This window comes from Fundulus heteroclitus, chromosome 16 (genome assembly GCF_011125445.2).
Source record: "Fundulus heteroclitus isolate FHET01 chromosome 16, MU-UCD_Fhet_4.1, whole genome shotgun sequence".
Taxonomy (NCBI): domain Eukaryota; kingdom Metazoa; phylum Chordata; class Actinopteri; order Cyprinodontiformes; family Fundulidae; genus Fundulus; species Fundulus heteroclitus.
In genome coordinates, this window is record NC_046376.1 from 18,934,642 (window position 1) to 18,953,717 (window position 19,076).

At 40.0% G+C, this 19,076-nt stretch overlaps 1 protein-coding gene across 1 annotated transcript in view; it reads left to right on the top strand.

Annotated features, from left to right (window-relative positions):
• The window catches only part of rnf213a (ring finger protein 213a), a 50,578-nt gene that overhangs the window by 17,712 nt on the left and 13,790 nt on the right, over positions 1–19,076 (top strand). Inside the window, 30 exon segments of the mRNA XM_036148030.1 lie at positions 788–947; positions 1,046–1,263; positions 1,391–1,528; positions 1,675–1,839; positions 2,374–3,652; positions 3,744–3,925; positions 4,029–4,184; positions 4,280–7,888; positions 7,972–8,096; positions 9,000–9,116; positions 9,196–9,320; positions 9,398–9,520; positions 9,603–9,658; positions 10,103–10,256; positions 10,988–11,123; positions 12,612–12,803; positions 12,891–13,021; positions 13,108–13,265; positions 13,602–13,811; positions 13,907–14,094; positions 14,190–14,310; positions 14,429–14,529; positions 15,586–15,768; positions 15,890–16,056; positions 16,158–16,260; positions 16,926–17,040; positions 17,149–17,356; positions 17,474–17,676; positions 17,767–17,889; positions 17,982–18,092. Coding sequence (XP_036003923.1) covers positions 788–947; positions 1,046–1,263; positions 1,391–1,528; positions 1,675–1,839; positions 2,374–3,652; positions 3,744–3,925; positions 4,029–4,184; positions 4,280–7,888; positions 7,972–8,096; positions 9,000–9,116; positions 9,196–9,320; positions 9,398–9,520; positions 9,603–9,658; positions 10,103–10,256; positions 10,988–11,123; positions 12,612–12,803; positions 12,891–13,021; positions 13,108–13,265; positions 13,602–13,811; positions 13,907–14,094; positions 14,190–14,310; positions 14,429–14,529; positions 15,586–15,768; positions 15,890–16,056; positions 16,158–16,260; positions 16,926–17,040; positions 17,149–17,356; positions 17,474–17,676; positions 17,767–17,889; positions 17,982–18,092 — 9,057 coding nt within the window.

A 19,076-nucleotide genomic window follows, 5' to 3' on the forward strand; every position in this document is an offset into this window, starting at 1 on the left:
TGGAGGATTTACCTACTGAATAACTTTATCACATTAAAAATCAAGGAGACTCTATAAAGGATATCTGTCGGGAGCAGGAAAGAGTTCAAAGTTTCCAAAATAGCCTTAAACAGAAGGGATAATCAGATCAAATATGGAGCAAATCTCGACAAACAGGGGAAAAAATATATTTTTGTCAGTGTCAGAAGTCAGCTACCTTGACAGCTATCAGCTTATAAAGAAAGGAGCTGTCATGAGGGAAGAAGACCTTTGCAAGTGCCTGTGTTGTGCTAGCAAGCCAATAAGAAAAATGGAATTATTTATCTTTCGTACCACTTATTTTGTTTACCTTTAAATGTGAACAATCTATCATTGTAGATCAAGTATCTACTAGTTTCATGTAATCATTTCATTGAATAGAAACACACATCCACATAAAGAGTTTTAAACAGTCACTAATTAAAGGTTACTCAGTGTGTTTTTTTTTTCAAAGTATAATAGGACAATTCATATAAAAGATATTTTTTACATATGGACAAACATTTAGACAGAATTCTCTGAGCACAACACTTTAGCTTTACAATAACATTCATCTGTTGAAGATTCCAAATGCTTTCAGAGCAAGATTAGATGTTCAAGAGCATTCAGACAAGAGCATTCAGAAGGGGCTTGGTGAAAACAGGGGAATGTATGTGAATGGTCAGATCTGGTGTGTTTATGAACATTACAGCAGAAACTAACTTATTAGTTTGAAACATAACATTTTTAAGGATTAATTCTTTAACTGTAATGCCCTTTTTCTCCTCAGATTCACGCCGACTTTCAGAAAGAGCCTCTAAAGAGGATTGACAATGACTTGATGCAGGCCAAGGCGGTGCTGGTTGACATTACAGAGCCCCGTAGATTGTGTTTAAATGAGCTGGGATTCAGAAGACAATTTGTAAGATGGGTGAAAGATGCCCTTGAGGGTGAGTATAGTTATTGTTTTTTTTCTTTCATTAAAATGCATTTATATAAGTGGTATTTTGCAAAACAATAAAAATGTGTTTTGAAATGTTATTTATAGACATCAATGAGTTGAAGGTGTTTGTCGACTTGGCTTCCATCTCTGCTGGAGAGAATGATATGGATGTGGATCGTGTAGCTTGCTTCCATGACGCCATCCTTGGTTACTCTTCTTTGCTGTATGAGCTTAAAGCGGATTCTGGTTTTCGTGCCTTAAAAGAAGTGCTCAACAAGCTCTGGAGAGCTTTGGAGAATGACAAAAATTTGCCAAAAAAGCTGGTGAGAGGAGACATAAAAATATAAAGGATTCTAATGAAAATTACAAGACTAATTCCAGGTTTATATATGAATTCTAATATTGGGGAATAATATATTTTTGGATAAATATCTGTTCTTAATCTTTTAGTCGGACAGTGCACGTCATCTAGAGTGGTTAAAAACTGTAAAGGACAGCCATGGGTCAGTAGAGCTATCATCTCTCTCATTAGCCTCAGCCATCAACAACAAAGGCATCTACCTAATCAATGCACAAGGTGTAAAAAAGGTAAAAAAATAATAAAAAAAAACAACAACACTTCAGTAATGATGATTGTTCTACCTGTTCATGTGTTAAAGCAGTCATCTCTAAGAACTTAGTTCTTACAATATCATGGATACAATATTCTCTTTTTTTTTTCTTCTTTTATTCAGTTGGGTCTTGAAACTGCTCTGAAGCTGCAGATTCCAGAGGAGCATGATGAAGGTCTGCAGATGCGGCGCTACTCTCTTGAAGACCTGAGGGAGCTACAAAATAAACTTATGCTCATGTCAGGAAAAGGGGACCAAGGGCAGAATGAAGTTGAACACTTTGTAGAGGTAAGATAAAATTATTTTTGTTTTGTGTAAAGATCATTTTAACTCCTACCTATATGTATTGTTTTGTTTTATATAAACTGAACTAATGAAAAGTTTGAAATTTTATCAAAATGAGAAACGTCACAACACCATCTGCATATTGCGATCGTAGCATTTGGTTCTTGATATGTTATGTTCATGGTTCGCCACTCTAGAATTGCAATTTCTCTACAGTTACCAATTCCCAAAGATTTACTGCCAATTTGTAACATCTTTGAAATTAAATAATAGAATAAGTCACTTTGGTCTTTAGTGTTGTAACACTGCTTGTCAACACAAGAACCTAGTGTAACTATAAAATCCAAGGATCCTATTAAACCTTTCAATCAAATGTATGTCAAGCTTAAAAGCAGTGGCAAAAAGAAAAAGGAGAATTAAGGGTTGTCTAAAAACTCACTGATACACCTGTATCAACAGAAGAAGTTTATGGGATTTTTTGGAAACTGAATAATGAAAGTATTTACTACCTTGTGCATCACTCTTTCTATGCTACAGGTTTTTGCCAGTGTTCAAAGACTAACAGAGGCATTCATTGCTCTTTACACTGCTGGAAATCCACTGTTCAGGAACTGGGAAGTACAAATTAATTGTTCTGCAAGAGGATTAGAACCCTGCATTTTGATGGATTTTAATTTGTCCAGTGCTCCTAGTGTCACTGTGGAGGGCAACGCAAATGAGCAGCTTCCTGATCTCTGCAGAAAAATGGAGAAATGTCTCGAATACTGGATGAACTTTGTACACAAACAGAGATCCAAGAATTATTTCCTAAACTACTTCACTGCTGAGCAGATTGTCTACCTATGTAGCAAGCTGACACAGCAAAATGTAAATAACGTTGAGGACCAAGTGCTGATGATGCTTTCATTCATTAAGCCAAATTGCAAATCCATATATCTGAGGCAGGTTTGGCACAAGCTCCAATATGAACTCATAACAAAACCTCAAGAGCAAAATGAAGACATTGAGTTTCAGACTTTTATTGTAGTGTCAAGAAGTGACCTGGAAGAGTTCACAAGTGAATTAGATCCTTTGCCAAGTCTTGTGGAAAACGCAAAGGGTCTTCAGGCATTTGATCACATCTGGAATGCTTACATGAAAGACATGAAAAATTTTCTCCCAAACATTCTTGACATAAAAAGTCTTGGCCTACTGTTAGAAATACTGGCTAACAAAGATGACGAGGATGAAGAAGATGACAGCGAAGAGGACATTTCTGATGACAACACTGGAAATTTCATAAACAGGCAACTGCCCAGAGGTTTGGTCACTGGAAAGCCAAATCTCATTGTTTGTCCACATGAGGATGCCTTGATGTCTTGCATCTCGATTTACATGAACAGCAAAAATGAAGCTCTTCCTACCTATGATGAAGTCCTACTCTGCAACCCCTCGACTCCATATGAACAAGTGGAGCTGTTCTTCAGACGCTGCCTTGGCACTGGCTACCCGGGACAGAAGATATACTCTCTTGTATATGGAGATCTCCTGAGTTACGATGTGAGCTCTAAAGTGGGGAACTTTTTCCAGCGGATGAAAATGCAAAGCAGACAAGACTACAGGCTTGTGATCATTTGCAGCTCAGAGAGAGAACATGCCTACCTTCCATCTGCCTTCAGCCAGTACAGGTTGCACATGATTCCCCAAGAGCCAATAGAGAGAATCCAGCAATACCTTCATCAACACTACACTGTCCCAGCAGAACAGTGCAGCGCTGCGGCAGCATTTAAAGACAGACTCTGTGTTGGTGTTGTCTCATCCCAAAGGGCTGGTGTTGGTGGGTGCATAAAATATTTCAACTTGATGACTTACAATCAACAAAATAGTATGGTTATTTATAGCTCTGCGTGTATTTTCTTTAATTGCAGGTAAATCTCTGTACATCAGGAGACTGTATGAAAAACTTAAACATTCAACTAAAAAGCAGTCGATGCTGAAATGTATTTGCTTGATTGAACCTAAAGTTGATGAGACTATCATCCTGCAGTCATTGCTTGACACCCCTAAAAGGAAAGAACTCATTATCTTCCATTTTGATGTCACATCATCGGTAAATATTAAGTTAATTATGATTATAAACCAGTTAAATAGATATTTTGGCAAACTGTGTTCTCATATCTGTTGAATATGGGATATTTTTTGCTTCTGAAAAGGTCCAGAAAGGTCTCCAAGAATTCCTTTTCAAATTGTTGATCCTGCGCTATTTGATGGACTCTGAGGGAAAAATGTGGAGGTGCAATGACAAGCAACTGTATGTGATAGAGATTTTGGAGCCCACTGTCAAGAAGACAAGAAACGGTCCTCGGGAGGTAAGACAATTTAAGCATTTAACATTGGTCATCCCTGTTTGTACACCTTTGCTTACCTTACCTCCCTTTGTTTTTCTTACTACATATTTTAACAGGCACAAACAGCAAATAACACTTTCATGGACGTGTTTCCAAATATATTCTGCCGACCACCCAAAGAGGTCCTCATGCTAGAGATGAGAAACCAGGAGCATTGTACCACTGTGAGCAGTGATGACCCACTGATGGATGAGAAAGAGTTCAGAAGTGAGGCCTTTCAGCGGCCTTATCAGTACCTGACACGGTTCCATAACCACATCGATCTAGATGTGTTTACATACCAGGGTGTTGAGGGGTCCCATGTGGAATGTCTTCAGATGCTTCTCATGTACTGTGGCGTGGTGGACCCATCCTGGGCTGAACTTAGAAATTTCACTTGGTTTCTTAACCTTCAGCTGAGAGACTGTGAGACATCAGTGTTTTGTGATGTCACTTTCACCGGAGACACACTAAGTGGATTCAAAACCTTTGTGGTGGACTTTATGATTCTGATGGCAAAGGACTTTGCTACTCCATCACTAAGCATCTCTGACCAGAGTCCTGGCAGGTCACAAGTTAATCTGGCTGGTGTCCGAGATGAAGACCTGGCTCCTTTTCTGATCAGAAAAAGATGGGAAACAGAACCACATCCATACATCTTCTTTAATGACGACCACACCTCTATGACCTTCATTGGTTTTCATCTTCAACCCAATGACCAGAACTATGTCGACGCCATTGAGCCCACCTCTGGAAGGGTGATCAGAAGGAACGTCATGACCAGAGCGTTGTATGAAGGCCTACAGCTCCAAAGAGTCCCATTCAACATTGACTTTGATAGCCTTCCAAGATGGGAGAAAATAGAGCGAATCTGCAATGTTCTCGGTATCCAATGGCCTCTTGACCCTGATGAAACATATGAACTCACAACAGACAACATATTGAAGATGCTAGCAATCCACATGCGGTTTAGATGTGGAATACCTGTTATCATTATGGGAGAGACCGGGTGTGGTAAAACCAGGCTGATAAAATTCCTTTGTGAATTGCGAAGGAGTGGAGTCGCAACTGAGAACATGAAACTGGTCAAGGTGCATGGAGGGACAACTTCAGAGATGATCTATGGTAAAGTCCGAGAAGCGGAAAACATTGCTTCGATCAACAAGCAAGACTATGGATTTGACTCTGTGCTCTTCTTTGATGAGGCCAATACTACAGAGGCTATCAGCAGTATCAAGGAGGTCCTCTGTGACAAGACCGTGAAGGGAGAGTGTTTAACACCCAACTCAGGGTTGCAGGTCATTGCAGCATGCAATCCCTACAGAAAGCACACAGATGACATGATTCAGAGACTGGAATCTGCTGGCCTTGGGTACCGAGTTCGAGCAGAAGAGACTGATGAAAAACTGGGATCCATACCTCTGCGTCAGCTGGTGTATAGAGTTCAAGCATTGCCACCAAGCATGATTCCTCTGGTATGGGACTTTGGGCAGTTAAATGATCACACAGAAAAAATATACATACAGCAGATTGTGCAACGTGTCGCCAAAAGCAAAGCAATAGATCAAACCTACATCCAATGCATCACAGATGTTCTTTCAGCCTCACAGAAATACATGAGGACCAGGAAGGATGAATGCAGCTTTGTCAGCTTGAGAGATGTGGAACGCTGCATGCAAGCATTTGTCTGGTTTCATGACCACCATGAAATGTTCTTTTCAGAGCTTCAAAAATTTGGAAGTGCTCAAAACAAAGAAGAAAATGAAGGGCGTCAATGGCAGCCTGAGGTTGAAGATCCTGTTCTCTGGTCCCTTGTCATGGCCATAGGAGTGTGCTACCATGCCTGCCTTGAAAATAAGGATAGATACAGACAGGAGATCAGCAACCAATTACCAGCATCATGCACACCAGCAAAGATAAAGCATGAAATTTCACTCATGCAAGATTTACTTTTGAGTGGTGTGCCAATGGGAGATACTATCGCAAGAAACAGTGCCCTAAAAGAGAACGTCTTCATGATGGTTCTCTGCATTGAATTAAGAATCCCCCTCTTCTTAGTTGGAAAACCCGGAAGCTCAAAGTCCCTTTCAAAAACCTTAGTAGCTGATGCCATGCAAGGCCAAGCTGCTCATTCTGACCTCTATAAGATGCTCAAACAGATCCATTTGGTGTCCTTCCAGTGTAGCCCTCACTCAACTCCAGAAGGCATCATCAACACATTCAAGCAATGTGGGCGATTTCAGGAAGGAAAAAACCTCAATGAATACATCTCAGTGGTGGTTCTTGATGAAATTGGGCTGGCCGAGGACTCGCCAAAGATGCCTCTGAAAACTCTCCATCCATTGCTGGAAGAGGGCTGCATTGATGATGAACCACTACCACACAAAAAGGTTGGATTTATTGGCATTTCCAACTGGGCACTAGACCCTGCAAAGATGAACCGAGGCATTTTTGTCTCACGTGGTGACCCTGATGAGAAAGAACTTATTGAGAGTGCAAAAGGCATATGCTCATCTGATGTAATGGTGTTGGAGAGAGTTAGGGATTTCTTTAAACCATTTGCAAAATCCTACTTGAAGATATGCCAGAAACAAGGGAAAGGTTTCTTTGGCTTACGTGACTATTACAGCTTGATCAAGATGATCTTTGCTGTTGCCAAGACCTCTCAACGGAAGCCCACATCAGAGGAGATGGTGAAGGCTGTGTTGAGAAATTTCAGTGGCAGGGATGACGTTGATGCAGTTTCCGTCTTCACCCAAAAACTTAACATAGGTCCAAATCTGGAGAACATCAACACCATTGAGTTCGTGAAAGAAAACATTCAAGCCATTGGACAAGAGGAAGAGTGTCGGTATCTCCTTGTGCTAACGAAAAACTACGCAGCCCTTCAGATCCTACAGCAAACATTCTTTTCAGAAAGTGGTCAGCCAGAAATAATCTTTGGATCTAGCTTTCCAAAAGACCAGGAGTACACCCAAATCTGTCGCAACATCAACCGAGTGAAGATATGCATGGAAACAGGTCAAACAGTTGTGCTTCTAAACTTGCAGAACCTTTATGAAAGTCTCTACGATGCCCTTAACCAGTACTATGTATGTTTGGGAGGACAGAAATATGTGGATCTTGGACTGGGAACCCATCGTGTAAAATGCAGAGTGCACAAAGACTTCCGGCTAATTGTCATTGAGGAAAGAGAAGTGGTCTATAAACAATTCCCGATACCTCTAATCAACAGGCTGGAGAAACACTACCTTGACATCCACACAGTCCTTAAAGCTGAGCAGAAAAAGATGGTGAAAGAACTGGAGAGATGGGCAAAGCTTTTTGTCTGTCTTAATGGTCAGAAAGCTGGAGCAGCTGAAACGTACAAATACACCCTCCCTGATGTTTTCATTGGCTATCACTCAGACACCTGCGCTTCGGTGATTCTTCAAGTGATAGAGGAGCAGAAGGACAAATTGGAAGCTTCCGATTCTCAGAGGGGACTGCTTGATGAGGCTAAACTCATACTTCTCAAATGTGCTACACCAGACTCTGTTGTGCGATTGGACTGCACAGGCCTGCCAAAAGTGGAAAGTCAGCAAATGGCCAAGGTGTACTTTGAGGAACAGAGCAACAGCTGTTTAGCTGACTACATCCATGCTCACACAAGAGAGGAATCCACTAGCAGCTCATTCTTCACAGAGGTAATGCTTACTGGCTTTCTGTTTTCAAATAAAGCCTCTACTTGCTCAAGATTATGAGATCTAACGTGTATGTCAAACCTTAGGTGACCACATTCTCCAGACTATTGACTGCGTTCGACATGGAACCTCTGGAGAAAATATTTCACAGCGTCGAGCTTCTCTCTCTACAACAGTTTGACACAGAGCACTCCTTTCTAAAAAAGATAAGGTTTGTTTCTTGATGTCCTGGTATTATTATAATGATCACCAAACCCTTAGAATATCAGTTTACTCAGTGAAATAGAGTGCATTTATAGTTACGTCTATGATGATATTTTCTATAACAGCGGTTCTTGAACATTTTATAAGAAGTATCACCTAATAGAAAACTAGGTTTTTCATGTTTAGAGACTTTAAAACAGTATTACAGCAGGACAACACAAACGAGAGATTAATATTTCTCCGTCATTTGCTGTTGTTTGAGGAAAGTGCCATACATAAGAGTTACATTTTTAAAGCTGAACTTTCTGAATTTGATGTTGAAAAACTAACAATTATGTTAGAAGTTAATGAAATGCAAGTTCTAATGACTTGTATTTCATTAATCAGTCACACAAACAGCATTATACAACCTCCTTTTAGTGAACACATGGCTACAAAGAAAGCAATTATTATTATTAGCTTGAATAGCAGTTGTCATGGCCACTGAACATATCAATCAGCAAATCACTCTGAATCTTCAAACTGTGGACTCTATAGATAAATTGAACTCAGCTCTACTAACCACCAGCACTTGATGCTGGTTCACTGTTATTTGTATTTAAGTTGTAAAGAAATAATATCAATATCTCTTCTGAGTATCACATAGGGCAGCCGAAGTTACACCAATGGTTCTTAATCCCCCAGTTTTGTGTATAAAGCCATGGTTTTATACTTCTCTTGAGTAATATGTATTGGTGTTCATTTAGTGCTTTAAAAATTATACAGCTATATTGACAAGTATTGTTAAAGTATTTAGTACTTTTTTTCGTTTAGACAAGCATTAGATCAAATCTATTGCTAAAAGGATATTTGTTATACCCTCACAAAGAATATTCGTAAATTGAAAGATCAAATTCTTGTTCTATTGAAGGAACTTCCTCACAGCAGAAAATGGAAGCAGTATGACTGGACCATGCAACCGAATCCTCATCATTCAGTGTGATTTTGATGACCCCTCTGAGAGCACCAACCTGATTGCGTCTGCAAAGTTAGTCTACTTTTCATTTTCAGTGTGGATTTCATCATCTGGACCTGTCGCCATGTTGAATGTTGCCGTTCATTTCCAGGTATTCATCACTAAATGAGATCAACAAGATGACACAGGAGAGCACAGGAAGCAAGGTTTTTGTCTACTTTATCACAAGGTTGCCAAGAATGGAAGGAGGGACTTCTTACATTGGTTTTCATGGAGGTAGGCATAATAACATTTGTAAATATTTTTTTCCTAATCCGACCAGGGAATAATCCAAAACATTATGCTTTTTACAGACCCCTGGAAATCAGTCCATATAGATGACCTCAGAAGGTCAAAGGACATTGTTTCGGATATCAAGACCTTGCAAAACATGAAAATCAGTGAAATGTTTGAAACAAAAGCAGCTCAGCCTGAAGGTAAATAAAATAGTAAAAACGAAGTGACAACATTCACCTATATGTATTATAATATATGTATTTTTTTTTTTTTTTTTTACAGCTATGGAGACTGATGACTTGTACTCGGAGAGTTACCAGGAAGAGTCGGAAGAAACGGTTAGTATAGACAGAATATTTCACATTTTAAACAAAATAAAACTAATGTATACAGTCATACATATTTAATAAAAGAGAATATTGTTTAAAAGTTAAATTATTTCATTAAAGGGATTCTGTAAGTGAAACACATTTCATATATTAAGCACAGACTTTTTCAAGCTTTTATTTATATGAACTGTGATACTTTTCAACTTACAGCTACTAGAAAAATGACACTTAAAATAGTAATATTACCTCAGACAATTAATAAAACAATTTTTACTACAGAAATGTGGTATTTAATAAATGGTATGTTTGATACCAGCTTAATGGTTGTTGTTTTTTTTAAAGTTGCACTGACAAACAAGCCTTATCGTGACATATTCGAGTTTATTGAATATGGCTTTAATACACTAATTGTGCTCCTTTATTTTTACACTCTTGTCCCTCTTCTTCATGAAGGGCTTGGATAATGTTGTAGACACCACATCTTTGCTCCGGAGCTGTGTGCAGACTGCCGTTGGCATGCTGAGGGACCAAATGACAAGTGCCTTCCGCAGCACTCGAAGAGTTGAGATCCTTTTGACTCTCCTGTGTGACAACGATGAAATAAAAGGTAAAATAGAAAATATTTGTTTTTCTTCCATTGTCGCTGTTTTAATACAACAGTTTGGGTCATTTATGCAAATTGTTCCATCATACCTATTCTATGAGACAAAATGAGATGCCAGTGAAAATGTTGAAACGACCACACATGGGTTGAGTTGTCGTCTTGCAACCGGAAGGTTGTAGATTCGATTCCAGCTTCCCATTGTCACACGTTGATGTGTCCCTGGGTATCGGTGTGAGAGTAATTGAGTGAATGTGGCCCTAGTGTACAGCGTTTTGAGTGGTCAGTATGACTTGAAAAGCGCTATATAAGTTCAGTCCATTTACCGTTCTCTGTTTTTTTGGAGCACCTCTTCCTCTCCTCCACCTTGTTGTACCCTTAGTCAGCGAACTAAAAGAAACCTGACACACTTTTCCTTACATACATGTCTCTTTAGAAAAATGTGGTCACAAAAAACACAGAATCCTGGTGTAAAAACCCTAAATAGAACCAACCTTGTGTACTTCAAAGGTGAATTTGGCTTGTTTCTTTGCTCAAGTTTCTATGAGAATTTAAATAAGTTTGTGGAATGGATAAAGTATCCCCAACCATCATTTGGTACCGTGCCGCAAAGCGAAAAAAACAAACGATTTTCTGAAAGATTAATCATGTGAGGTCCTCTTTCAAGCTTTTGATATTCTTATTATTTATCTTCATGTCAACTACGGTTGCGGTACTTTATTTTTGTCTGTCATCAGATGAATTTCTTCAAACGGTGAAGAAGCGTCTTCACTCTTTGTTGTTGATTCATGATGGGAACACTTTCATCAAGAGCGATTGGGTCCTAAAAGAGGCTTCAAACATTGATGCCCTGCAGGAAGGAGGCACATTCAGGTAACTACAATAACCCCAATGAACAGGGCTCGAAAGGGTACGTGATCTCGCAGTGCATTGTGGGCCGGGGTCGCAGTTTTTCTAGGTTTTTGTTTCCGTCCCTTTGTGAGTTACAGTGCTGTGCAAGAATAGAAATGCAAACTGATTAACAAATGGACCATACAAAAGTAAAAGGCGATGAATCGTACCGTAACAAACTGGATCCTGTTCCAAAGGTTCGCTGCCTTGAAAAAGTCCGTAAGATCGTTAGAATCGATCCGTAATGGATTAAAAAGATATAACATCATTGCGCTACACAAGAATTGTAATAAATAAAACTTTAAAACAAGAAGTGGTCGAAAAAAAAACGCATTGGTAAAAAGCATGGGATAATTAAAGTAGTTAAAATATTGTTCCGTATACAGCTGAAATGAAAGATTAAGGTGAGCTATTGGCAAAGTCTACTTATTAGAGACTTTGGGCTTGTTTTTCTCTAAATGCTCTTGTTAATTTTGTGTTGTGGTTTTTTGGCCTTGGTTTTGAATGTAAACTTGCTTATTTGAGCTTGGCTTTTATTTTCCAAACAACCCCATTTCCTGGTCATCGCGCAGCGCAACTAGAGCAATAGTAGAGACCGGATTGCGCTGCTGCTGCGTTACAGACAGCGCCAGCCAGCTAAAATAACTATTCGCATCCCATTCCTTCACCCTCCACCCTCGTTGACAACAACTTTCTTAACAGAAAAAGCCACAGTGAGTAGACATACAAAACTAAATGCAGGCATTTATAATGCAGAGTGACAGGCTCTGTATTACAGTGCGGTGGGTTGCTTGTTGGGCTTGTTTTCATAGTTTGTTTCTCCCGTAAGATCTGGCAACACAGGCTATCTGTCGCGTCTCCGACACAGATTTTGGGTCCATCTGAGCACGTCCTCTTGTGAAGCCTCTGCCCACATCAGCCCGACTTCATCCCTGATGTTAAATCCCCGGTCTGGCAAAATCAGATCTCCAGGTTACAGTTTAATGATTATGTCACACAGCTCAGTCAGGTGCTCGTCGCTTGCATGCCCTCCCCACCCTTTGAAAATGAAAGAGATTGACCATTGAAGTATGTCTATCAGTGGTAATTTCATGGCATCTATCTAAGACATATGGCATCTCCTTTTTAGATGACAGTTGACAGATCTGCGGTCCTTGGTTTTGCTTCCATGTTGGAAAAAAGAGAGTAAAAAATCTCAACGCACCGTTTTTTCCCCCCACCAAAGCATTCATGTGAACGAGCTAGGTACTCAATGACACGGCACATCATTAACTTGTTGAATATCAAGAAGAGAACACAAGGGTAGTGTTTTGCACGCAGTCTGCGTAAACAAAACTATGCAGATGCCAAGAAAGCCCACAATGCAGTGCATTTTTTTTTTCACTTGTGACGTCACCCTTTCGAGCTCTATACAGAGTAAAACAATGTTGGTTGAGAGTTGTGTTTGACTTTGTTTTGCATTTATTTCAGACACACTTTGTGGAAGCGTGTTCAAGCTGTGGTAGTCCCGTTGTTGGCACATGTAGTCTCAGTGATTGACAGAGACCAAAACATGGACCTCCTGCTAGATAAAAACTGCTCTGACTCGGTGAAGAGATTGTGGTTGGATATCTTTGCCAATGAAAAGCTGCTGGAAATCTCACACCTAACCATGGACCCCAGGTCAGTGGTGTTTTTGTTTTTTTTATAACATTTATAATATACTGTATAGTTTTTATTTTTACCATTTTATCTTTATATCTTTCTCAGCTCCGAGACGAGAACAATCCTCGTGCAGAACTGCATTGCTCAAGACAGGAACACGGGCTGCACCATGCCCTTCAGCTGGAGAATCAAGGATTATTTGGAGGAACTTTGCGTTCATGCCCTACAGAATGAAGGTAATAGCATCTTGTTAGGTCCATGAGTCAATCTATTGCAGATGCAGATATAAAGACGTATTAAACGTGGTTTATATGTTTCATAGGACAAACTCAATTAAAATTTGTTGAGTTCTTTTGGAAAACCCCTCTTGGGAGCTACATTGAGAAAGCAGATTCAGAGACTCAGATGGAGTTTTATCATCGCTACCTTCAAGATTTCATCTCCATGTCAATGAATGTCACTTCCCCAGAAGATCTGCAGGTTGTCTTGATTTTACTTAATGCTATACAATGTTCAGTGCTCGGAGAAAATGCACACATATTGTGTATGTGTTTTTCCAGTTTAATTTTAAAATTTCACCTTTTTTTACCCCAGTATGCTGTATTATCAGTACTTATTACTCTATTTATTTTTACTTTTATTTTAGCCTTTCTAATAAATTCATTCTCTGTTGCTTTAGAACTAACTTTATTTTAGATTAGCTTGTTTTTTTGTTTTTGCTATACAAACATTGTGTGTAACTCTGTTACACCCGAATGTCCCCATTGTGGGACAATAAAGCAATTTCTTATCTTATCATATGATCTGCTCTTCCAGCTCCTCTGTGGGGCCTTGAATAGCTGTGTCAGTGAGCTGCGGCTGCAGCTGAATGACACTGAGACAACTGTGACAGCTCTTCCGTGGGTTCATGCTGCTTATCACAAGTTCAAAAACCGACTGCAGAACCTCTCCAGAATGATGTGCATTGAACCCAAGGTGACCCGTGACCTCCTGGGCAATCCACATGCAGCAGACAACATTGAACTCGTAAGCCTCAATTTACCCCACATACTTACTAAAATATAGATATTGTGTGGCTTTTGACTTTAAAGTATTGAAATAAATATTTCCCTGTCTCCAAGGTCCTCGACATTTATGCTGCGTTTGCATGTTTGGAGCACCTGGAGCCCAGAGTGCTGGGCAGCGATGCTCAAAGACAAGCGTGGCTTAGGCAGGTGAAGAAACTTCAGGTTCCCATTGAACTGATCTGTTCAGAAGACAGCGTGAGACATTATGGAGAGAGGAGCAAGATGATAGTCAACAGAGTCCAGTAAGTTAGGCCACTGTCATAATCATGGTTTAGAGTTTATTATTTAATGAGGCAAACTTGTGAGGAAGGTTTCTGCTGTGCTTCTTTGCACTTAGAGCCGGATGGAATCGCATATTTTCTCTCTCATTGTTCGTGGAGCACATGTTGCTGGGAATTGAGGAGTTGGACAGGAAGCTCACACCTTTAATATTGGAGAGCACGCAAGGACTTGGCAAGGTTTTGACCTTTTGTATTTTATTTTTTTTATAAGCCTTTTAGCATAAAACTAGCGTCACGTTGATTTGTCTTTCCTCCCAGTGAAACATGAATGTTTACCTCTTTGTTCTCCATCAAGATTCTTGAAAGAAATTCGGACATCAAAACGCAGCCGATTTTTGAGGCAGTAATCAGTTTGCTGAAAAACTGCAAAGATGGAGCTGTGGAACGCATTTTCAGGTAAAAATCAAAACTGAATCATATAGTTGCTGAAATAGGTCAGAAATATGTTCAGTGAATTTCAAACATTCAAGGGAAAAAAAAACAATCCTGAAATGAATGTCAATCTTTTCTCTAATATACTGTCACTTTAGGCTGCATGAATATTATTCAACTATATTGTTGAATATTACAATGATGATATTGATTGCAATTCATCTGTTTTGTTCTCTCTTCTGTTGCTTTTCCATCGTCACGGTATCTTCGCAACTTTGCTTGAGCTCAGTCACTAAGGTTTATATCAGGTGTGGGATTAAAATATATTAAAAGTTCATCAAAAAGTGTCCAAATGTATTGCAGGAAGCAGTGATTTATTGCACAACTCCTAAATACTGCAATTAAGCAGTTTGCTCTTGCAATATTGCTCACAGTGAAATTGTAATAACGATTGTAAATCGATAATTTGCACAGCTTTGAACTAAGGTGCAAGTTGCTTATTTTTTTATGAAGTTTGGTAGTGCAGTTAACGCCAGACTATGTTGCCTTCAAATAAACTGACCAGCTATGTATTCAGCAAATAGTTTTAAATAGGTCTTCTGGCTCCAGCCTACTCTGCATACCTAGAACCAGAACTAAACATGGAGAAGCAGCATTTAGTTCCTATGCTCCACTTATCTGGAACAAACTTCCAGAAAATTGTAAAGGTGCGGAAAGCCTGAGTTCATTTTAAATCAAGATTAAAAACACATTTGTTTAAGATTGCCTTCAGCTGTTCTAGTTAACTGAATCAACACTTTTTTGTTCTTTTTTCTATCTACATTTTATTCCTACTTGCTTTTATTCTGTTTTATTTTGCTAGATTTTAATCATGTAAAGCCCTTTGCATTGTCTTTGTACTGAATTGTGCTATATAAATAAATTTGCCTTGCCTTGCCTTTTGCCTTAGTCTAAAATGGCATTAAATATCACGGTATGTGTTATTAAATTGGTCTTTATCTCAATATTTACAGCAGAATCTTTGTATTCTTTGAATGTTAACTTAGCTTTTTTGGTATCGCCTGTATTGTCTGTGTCCAGGTTCGGTCATATGCTGTGTCCGGTTTGCATGGGAGACCCCCAGGATCCACTCGGCCTGCCGTGTAACCACATCTACTGTGTAGCTTGTATCAGACAGTGGCTGATCCCCGGTCAGATGTACTGTCCCCTTTGCATGCAGCCAGTTGCAGAAGACTTCCCCTTGGTTCCCTCAAATGAAATCAAGTGAGTGACTCTAATACGATTATTTTTTTTTTAAGGATGATTTTTTTTTAAGGATAATTTTGGATAATCTGACATTAAGGTCCAATTTAACGAATGTCTCTGTGCCTCTTGTTTTGTGTAGGATTCTTGTCAGCCAGCATGCTCAGTTCAGGAAGCGGTGCAATGCTTTCTTCATAGACCTGGTGTCTACCGTGTGCTTCAAGGACAACTCTCCGCCGTGTTCAGCTGTCATTCTTCATTTGCTGTCTTTCCTGATGGTGGAGGCCGGCCCGGTTCCCATCCTCAGAGGTAACGTGTTACAGCCTTTTCACCCTGCTCTCTGGCTTATGTCAGTGCCTCTACGTCTGTGTGTTTACCGAAGTCAAATGTGAACACCTTTTGTTTTTCAGTCAATCGACAAGTGCTGACGAAAATGCTTTCTCCATTTGACGACTCTGTGGATAAAAATCCTGTTGTTCGCTCAGTAGTGCTCAAACTCCTCATGAAGTACAGGTGAGTTGTTTTGGTTGCATTATTTTAGTTATTTTGTGTTTCTTTGTCTTTTATACAGTGCCCCGCACACTTATTGGCACTTAGAAAAGACATAAAAACAATCCAATTGAAAATGCCCATTAACACTCAACACTTAGAAAATCCAATTTTATTTCTAATACTGTTTTTAAATGGGGAAAAATCCAAAATGTTTTAAACAGAATTATAGGTGTTCTACTCATTAGCACCCCTTCTTTTAATGCTTTTTTTTTATTAGGAAGTTTTATTAAGTCATAATTTACTTGCATGACATCTTCCCATTTTGGAGAGAGGCTAAAAGAAAGTGGACTCTGTGTCACATATTTATATCCCAGAGAACCAGGAAGTCATGGATTACCAGGAAGTCAAACCATCTAGAAACTGATCAATTTAAAAAAAGCATAGTATGAATTCAAATAATTCTTCAATTGTATTTATTTTACAGGATATTTTAGCTATGGAGCCAGTGTGAAACGGTTATTTCTGTATTTCTGACTTTTTATGTCCAATGTTCTTAAACTAAACACCGTGACGTAATACTGTGATAAAATATGGATTTTAACTCTTTATGCACATGTGTATCGAGGAGCCAATAAGTGTGGAGGAAGCTATACGTGTTGACATTTTTCGTATTTTTTTTTTTTTAGCTTTGATGAAGTGAAAGGATATCTGCAGCAGCACCTGGTGGCTGTTGAGCGGAGCAACATTTTGGAGGAGACGGACAAAACTGAACTCTACTGCATGTACATTAACTGTCTGGAGGTATGCTGGGCTTTAAAATCGACATCCAGGTTGCAGTATGTAACAACGCATTGCTGATTTAAATTTTTTATTTTTTTTTGTAATTCCGTAAATCTTTATTCTTTCTAGGATTCCATGTTTGAGAGGCTCCAGTTCAGGTCTGCTGCAGATAAGAAGTCGTATTTAGGAACTGAAAGTGCCTTTCTGACTGAGTGCCTGCAAACACACGGTCAGCATGCTGAAAATCCAACTGTGGAGTACCTGCAGCAGTTGGCCAGAGTGCGTCTGAACCTGGATTTGACTGCTGACTTGATTGTGGAAAACTTGAGAGCAACAGGTGTGTATTGATGGCGTTCTGCTGCAGAACGGTGTCACTTCTCTTTTCCTTCAAGAGCATTTTAAATTTTCTCTTGAAAATGTGTTCACCTTAGCCGTTTTCTCTGTTCAACTTAAGCCCCAGGCTCTCCTGAAGGTGGCCAGAATGGAACTGCAGCCTTTCTGCACAGCGTTGAGAACCTGTGCAGGAGGAGCGGGAACGACTGGTACCGCGTCTATCTGATCCGCAAGCTCTGCCGCCAGCATGGAGTCGAGTTTATCCAGAAACTTCTTAGGCGGGATCAGATGAGTTGGCTCTTCCCTAAGGAAATTCAGCCTCAGGTACATTGTGTTTTTAGTTTTGTATGATAGATGCTAAATCCGGTTCATTGGCACTAATGAACTATTCTTGTTCAACTTTCGCTGCACTAGACTGAAGAGACCTCCTCAGTAGATCACTATCTTGTGTGTGGAGAAGATTACAAGACAATCAGAGAAGCTGTTGCAAAGACATTTATGGAAGGCAAAGTAGACGGATTGGATAAGGCCTGTGAGGTAATTAAACTACTTGTTATAAATTTAGGTTTAGGCCAGACTGTTTCTTTATCTATGTTTTCATACTTTCGTGCACTTTTGTCTCATTATAGGACTGCAGGTGTTTACCACAACTGAAAGCGGTTTACCTTCTGTTAGCGCTGTACAGAGAAATCACCACCATGTATGGACAAGCTAATGACAGCTTCCATCCCAAGCCGCAGGTAAATCCTAAAATCAAACCCCTAAATTACTAAATTAGCGCAAACGCTGCATTAAATTGTGTGTGTGTGTGTGTGTGTGTGTGTGTGTGTATATATATATATATATATATATATATATATATATATATATATATATATATATATATATATATATATATATATATATATATATATTATTTTGGCCAATGCATTGCAGGTTTTAGATTTTCATCAAAATTGTGATTGCTCTGTTCAGTAAGGGTTCCTAATAAATCTCTGAAGCCTTTACAGAACAGCTTTATTTATGCTGACGTTAAATTACCAACAAGCGGACTCAATTAATTGAGTCCGCTTGTTGCAAGGGGCATTTTATAAATGCCCCTTATGACGAGTACGATTATTGGACCTCGTGTTCCCTCGCCCGGACGCGGGTCACCGGGGCCCCACTCTGGAGCCAGGCCTGGAGGTGGGGCACGTTGGCGAGCGTCTGGTGGCCGGGCTTTTGCCCATGGAGCCCGGCCGGGCTCAGCCCGAAGAGGCGACATGGGTCCCCCTTCCGATGGGCTCACCACCTGTCGGAGGGGCCAAAGGGGTCGGGTGCAATGTGCAATGGGTAGAAGTAGAGGGCGGGGACCTTGGCGTTTCGATCCTCGGCTGCAGAAGCTGGCTCTTGGAATGTGGAATATCACCTCTCTGGTGGGGAAGGAGCCTGAGCTTGTGCGCGAGGTTGAGAGGTTCCGACTAGAGATAGTCGGGCTCACCTCGACGCACCGCTCTGGCTCCGGAACCAGTCTCCTTGAGAGGGGCTGGACATTCTTCCACTCTGGAGTTGCCCATGGTGAGAGGCGCCGAGCTGGTTGCCCCCCATCTCGGTGCCTGCACGTTGGGGTTTTCCCCGGTGAACGAGAGGGTGGCCTCCCTCCGCATTCGTGTGGGGGGACGGGTTCTGACTGTTGTTTGCGCTAATGCGCCAAACAGCAGTTCAGATTATCCACCCTTTTTGGA